This window comes from Lissotriton vulgaris, unplaced genomic scaffold (genome assembly GCF_964263255.1).
Source record: "Lissotriton vulgaris unplaced genomic scaffold, aLisVul1.2 SCAFFOLD_2111, whole genome shotgun sequence".
Taxonomy (NCBI): domain Eukaryota; kingdom Metazoa; phylum Chordata; class Amphibia; order Caudata; family Salamandridae; genus Lissotriton; species Lissotriton vulgaris.
Window position 1 is genome coordinate 40905 of NW_028245856.1, and position 6896 is coordinate 47800.

The window sequence follows — 6896 nt, forward strand, 5'->3', positions numbered from 1 at the left end:
CACGCTCCAGCCTTGGCATGCCTCCCTGCCGCAGAGACACCCACGCTCCACCCATGGCACGCCAACCTGCCGCAGAGACACCCATGCTCCACCCATGGCATGCCTCCCTGCCGCAGAGACACCCACGCTCCACCCATGGCACGCCTCCCTGCCCCAGAGACACCCACGCTCCACCCATGGCACGCCTCCCTGCCGCAGAGACACCCACGCTCCACCCATGGCACGCCTCCCTGCCCCAGAGACACCCATGCTCCACCCATGGCACGCCTCCCTGCCGCAGAGACACCCACGCTCCACCCATAGCAGGCCTCCCTGCCGCAGAGACACCCACACTCCACCCATGGCACCCCTCCCTGCCGCAGAGACACCCACGCTCCACCCATGGCACGCCTCCCTGCCGCAGAGTAACACACGCTCCACCCATGGCACGCCTCCCTGCCGCAGAGACACCCACGCTCCCCCCATGGCACTCCTCCCTGCTGCAGAGACACCCACGCTTCACCCATGGCACGCCTCCCTGCCGCAGAGACACCCACGCTCCACCCATGGCACGCCTCCCTGCCGCAGAGTAAGACACGCTCCACCCATGGCACTCCTCCCTGCCGCAGAGACACCCACGCTCCACCCATGGCACGCCTCCCTGCCGCAGAGACACCCACGCTCCAACCTTGGCATGCCTCCCTGCCGCAGAGACACCCACGCTCCACCCATGGCACGCCTCCCTGCCGCAGAGACACCCACGCTCCACCCATGGCACGCCTCCCTGCCCCAGAGACACCCACGCTCCACCCATGGCACGCCTCCCTGGCGCAGAGACACCCACTCTCCACCCACGCTCCACCCATGGCACGCCTCCCTGCCGCAGAGACACCCACGGTCCACCCACGCTCCACCCATGGCACGCCTCCCTGCCACAGAGACACCCACGCTCCACCCATGGCACGCCTCCCTGCCACAGAGACACCCACGCTCCACCCACGCTCCACCCACGCTCCACTAATGGCACGCCTCCCTGACGCAGAGTAACACACGGCACGGATTGGCGCTGCCCTGCGTTACTTTAGATTTATCAAATCACACAGGGTCGATAAATCTCATTCAGGTTTTGAGTCGCCCTTGCGTCCCCTTGCGCTGCACAAAGGCAACGCAAAACCTTGATAAATATGGAGATAAATATTGATATGCGCCAAAATATATATATATATTTTTTTCTTCCAGAAAGTAGCAATGTTTTTCTGGCTTCTCTGGCCCTCAGGTACTGAGTTTCATAAAGCCGGAGCAGCCCCTGAAAAAGGACTCAGTAAGCCTTAAATCATCTTGATTCCAGTCGTAGAAGTGCTTGCCCTCTGGGATTTCTGGACGTATTTAGGGTGGAGTGGACTTGTGCCGGTTGTTGATGTCTAAGGACTTTAAGGCTGGCGCAGTAAACATGAATGTCATTCTTACCTCCTGGAGTAGCCAATGCTTGGAGCTAATGCATAAAGATTCTTGGTCTGTACGGGGCCTTTGTAACAATTCTAATTAGGGTCAGGGTTCGATGACGGATAGGAAGGTGGTCTCACATTCCCATGAATGAACATGTTGCAGTGGACATTACTGCTCTTGGCTCTGTTTTTATACACTCAGACTCTCTTTTCTTCTTTTTTCTAATTATAAATCTCTATCTCTCTCGGTTCCTTTTTCATAGGGCCCTCCCTTATCCCTCAGACAAGCACAGAGGAAGGGGATGTTTCACTTACTTTTAAGGTGATACAGCAAACCACGGCCCAGAGACCTTCACTTTAAACCACAGATTAGACAGCAGAGGTGTGAAATGGCGCTGAGATCATTCTCTGTAGCCGTGCTTTGCCCTTTTGTCGTCTGTTTGTGGACCATAGTGTCAGACACAGTCACTGCCAAGTGTGACATCTACGAGTGGGACCAGCTGGGATCACTGGGAGTGCTGGCCCCGACCTGCTTTGGATTCCCCTTGGAGGGGTTCTGGGTTTTCAGCAAATGCAGCCCAGTGAGGAACATGGAGGTGGATCTAAGAGAGGTTCCAGTGGACGTGGACACCCTCTGCCTGGTGTTACATGTACCAACCGTTCCCACAGACTCGTTCTCCGGGTATCAGAACATGACCCGGCTCTATCTGTATGGATCCTTTTATGATTCTGCAAGAGCCTTCAATGGTGCTGCCAACCTGAGACATCTGGGAATCAAAGGAGATTACAGTAATCACACTCCACCCGTAGACATGGATGATCAGGTGCTTGGTGGATTGGAGAACCTAACCCGCTTGGACCTTCAAAACGTGGTGCTTTACTCAGAATTTCAACAAAGTCTTTTCAAGCCCTTACATGGAATACAGGTGATATCGTTATATGAGAACGACTGTCGTAGGCTATACAGGCTGACCACTCTGCTTCAGTCCCTGGAATCGTTAGAGTTCCTGGAAATCATGAGGAACGGTATAACAAGTGCCCGTGAAGAGGACTGCATTAGGACAGACCATCTCCCCAAGCTGCCTGAACATGCAAGGAGCTCAATCTTCTCTCCAAGGATTTCCACCCTTGATTTGTCTGGTAATAAGTTGGAAAGACTTGAGAAAAATGCATTCTGTAATTTCCCTCACCGCACGGTCTTCAGGGCGGATCACACTGATCTGAAGGTCATTCAGCTGGTTGACTCTGGAATAAAGAGCATTGCGACTCTGTCCCTAAATGCCATGATAAATACAGAGTATCTGGAAATCAAAGATGTCTGCAATGTGGTGTCGCAGCTGAAAGTGAGTTACTTAAGTGTGGCTCACAATTCTATTTTTAAGCTTTCCACAAAGTTGTTTGAAGGATGCGACAACCTACTATCGCTCAACATGTCTGACAACTTCATAAGGACTTTCACAAGTGACATGGCCAAGAAATTGCTGAGCCTGAGGTCCCTCATTCTATCTGTAAACAAGATAAAGAGTCTAGATATCTGCCCACCTGGGACACATCCCAAGGTTCTTCTGGCCAACCTGACACACCTGGATCTTTCTACCAACCGCATCATCAGCATTGGCTCCAGGCGCCTATCCTGTCTGGGCAATCTGCGGACACTGGATATAAGCCAGAATCACATTCCAACTCTGGAAAAAGATGCCTTTATGGGTCTGGAGCAGCTGGAATCACTCAACCTGAGTTCTAATGGGCTCTTTCTGTTGGAGAATTTCTATTTCAATCACTTGACAAACGTGAGGGTTGTCGACCTTCTGGGAAACCAGCTTAGAAGCGACAATGATTCTTATATAGGAATGCACCGGCTTGAAGATATGAGGCTCACCTTCAAAGATGTACCAGGGTTTGCATTTTTTCAGAATCCCTTGACCTACCTTGCAGTTGAGGGGTCAACCGTTTACCTCAAATGTCGGAAAAACTGTACCTTCTTGAAGGTACTTCACATTAAAGCTGAAGATGTTTTCATTGACCTGAAGGCAGGCCCATCTTTGGAATTTGTTAAAGAAGTTCATCTACTGGAAAATCAACATCTGGAATGTCATACACACCCAGACACTGTGCCTAGTCGTTTGGCTTTAACGTGCTTCACCAACCTGGAACATTTATACTATAGCTCCAGTGGTTTTGTGCACTATATCAAAATTTACAGCCCCCTGAATGCCACCCTGCCACTTCTTCGCAAGTTACGTCATCTCCATCTCAGAAACCTAAAGTTGGACATAGAAAAGGGGTTCCTTACTCCAGAGCAGCTGTTCTGGAACCTGACGCACCTCAGAACCTTAATCTTAGAGGATTCTGGGATAGAGCACTTTACGGCCACCATGTTTAAAGACCTTGTCTCTCTGGAGCTCGTAATCTTCAAGTCCCAACCTGTGAAAACCCTACAGGAGGGTCTGCTCGACCATACTGAAAGTCTACGCTACATATATCTGAAGGATGTTTCCCTAGATTGTTTGTGTGAACAAGCCTGGATCAGAAGATGGGTGACCACCCACCCCCAAGTGAGAGTGCCACAGCTGGGAATTCAGACATGTTCTAGTGGGCCACAGGATCTGAATTTCCTGAATTTCCTGGAGAAAGACTGCAGCTTGCTGATAGGTTACTCACTCTGCATTGGGACTTTCTCCTTCAACATGTTGTTCCTGATCACGGCCCTGCTGTATCACAAGGTGCGCTGGTACCTCCTGTATCTCTTCTACATGCTCAGGACCTGGTGGAACTATCGTGGGAGACACGACAGGAAGAGGCAATATGACTTTGATGCCTTTGTCTCTTACAGCAGCTACGATGAGGCTTGGGTTGTCCATGAGTTCCTGCCCAACTTGGAAGAGACAGGACCACCGTTCTTTAAAGTGTGTCTGCATGGCAGGGACTTTCAGGTGGGCAAAGACATCTTGGATAACATCATGGACAGCATTTATAGGAGCCGCTGGGTGGTGTGTCTGATCAGCCGTCATTACCTGCGCAGCCACTGGTGCTCCTTGGAAGTGCGGATGGCCACATACCGCCTTCTAGCAGAGAGAAAGGATTCCTTGGTGATGGTGTTCCTGGAGAAAGTGTCTACGAGGAGCCTCTCCCGCTACCACCAACTGGCCAAGCTGGTGAAGAAGAAAACCTACCTGGAGTGGGAGGATGATTTGGGCCAGCGGCCTCTGTTCTGGGCCCGACTACGCAAAGCCATTGGAGGGGATGGAGCTGAGCAACAGGACATCATAATCAAATGAGACAGTCTGTTCCATACTCACCACAGACGATAGAGGAAGGCCATCTTCCCAAAAAAGGCATGGGGAAGAGAGAAGCCCATTTGCTACAAAAGGATGGGACTCATAGACCAGCACGAAGAGAGCAGGTTGAGCTCACTAGAAAAGAACTTGCATGTAGCAAATCATAAAATAACACAATTTTGATAACTCTTTTTCTTTCCTGACCACTGCTTCTCTATCCCAGTAATTAAAACCATGCAATAAGCAACAGTTTGGCACTGGTATATGTTTATTAATTTGCAAGATGAGTTTATCAACGTTAAAAGGAATGCTCACTATTATTGACCGCTAAGGATCAAGTAATGCGCCACCTCTGATCTGGCTAAAGAAGATCTGATTCTGTAGATAAAAGGTGTCCTGGTCTTAAGGTGCTCACTGGTCCAGGTCAACTCATTCTCAACCCTGTCTGTGCTGTGTCCAGGCAGAGGACAATGTAAAATGGATCTGAAAATAACACATCCAACTTAACCAAGGAGAGCGGTGGTGCTGCTGACCGCTGATTATCCCTAGTCTTTTCCTCCCCTCTTATGTTTTCTTCCTTTCCCTGCGGTGCGATGGCGCTTGAGAAGATCACAACATGTCTTGTGAGTACCAGAGGGTGGAAGATGGACAGTGGAGGTAGCGAGTAAGTGTGATAGTAGTGGGCTCATAATGCAGTGCAGATAAGAGAAAAGGACACATGTAAAGTGCTCTAAATAGGCTCTCGGGTGGCAGCCACCCCTATATATTCAGCCAAGAATAGTGCAAAGAGCAGTAAAAGGTCTATTCTACACTTACAGGTGATAAACAATACTGGATGAGGTTTCAGGCTGCCTTGTTATGGTGGCTTTTTGGCAGGTTACTTTGCATTTGTTCAGTCTCTGTGAGATCATTACACCTGAGGGTGTTGCACGTAGTAAGCACGTTCTGTTCCTTTATTTTCATCATGTCTTCACAACCTCTAGCCTACCCAACATGTGTGTCATCTTGCATCATCGCCTAGACTTCCTCAGAGCCTAGAACTAATAATTCTTGCAAATACCTTCAATCTCACCACAGTAACCACACTGCTAAAAGTATTCAAAGGGATTAAAGTTCCACAAGTGAGGGCTGTCATTTTCAGTCACATGGGTATATGATCGGCCATAGTGTGAGCCGGAGTTCAAGGCACCTTAGAACCACACTGCCAGGAACCGCATCCCGGCATGATGTGTCCAACTTGAAGTGTATACCGGTTTGACAATTCGTACTTGGAGAACTTTAATAATCTTTTTGAATACTTTTGTCAGCATGATTACTGTGGTGAGATCGAAGATATTTGCAGGAATTATTAGTGCTAGGCCTTGAGGAAGTCTAGGCTGTGATGCGAGTCGAAACACGTGTCGGCTAGAGGTTTTGAAGTAGTCTGGAAAATAAAGGATCAGACTGTGAATATTATGTACAAGACTTGGTCCTTGATTGAGCTGACCGAGAATGAACAGTGACATTTGGGGGTTTCCTTGTATTTGAAAGGTATTTTAGGGGGCTCCTCTTCCTACTCGTTGGAGCACATAAGGAGCGTTTGGTACCTACAGAGCAAGAAGTTTTGGTATTTGTTGAGCAACATTGACACAGGCCATTAAAAGTTTGTTTTGGATTTTCTATCTCGAGTTGTACAATGGCAGGTGTCTTCTTGGCATTTTATTTTTGAGGTGTTGCTGTGACATCTTCAAATGTGGGCCTGTGATATGCCATTATCTTTCTGGTGGATGAATTTCGCGTTGGTTCAGTCTCTGTGGCAGCATCTTATATGCATTTGGAAGCGGGATTTTGTGATGTAGTTGTGGTGTTGAAGGCAACTGTGGAAAAATTAACCTTTTCTGTTTTGGCTGTTTGACATCTTGCCCTTTATTCTCTTTGTTCTGTAGCACGATAGGCCTTTTTCAAAGGTGTACGATTGTGATTAAAAAATTACTATTATGATGGATTAGTAGGCGTGGTGTATTGGAAAGTGAGTGGCTTTGCACCGTTCTCTACTTGGGTTATTGGTGCAGTCTCTAGGGTGTGGGGGAGGTGCACAACTATGGATGTGATGTTTTGAGATGTAGGTGGGCAGCATTATTTTTATGTGGTGTTTTGTGATGTCAAAGGATGTCAGCCTCATCTTGGAATACTTATTGTGGGATGCATGAATGTG

General features: G+C 48.8%; 1 protein-coding gene across 1 annotated transcript; it reads left to right on the plus strand.

Annotated features, from left to right (window-relative positions):
* The first annotated feature begins 1813 nt into the window (after nt 1–1813).
* LOC147666266 (toll-like receptor 4) lies at nt 1814–4702 on the plus strand. The gene has a single exon (XM_086949177.1). It carries the CDS (start codon nt 1814–1816, stop codon nt 4700–4702), a length of 2889 nt encoding a protein of 962 aa, XP_086805303.1.
* Nucleotides 4703–6896: the final 2194 nt, after the last annotated feature.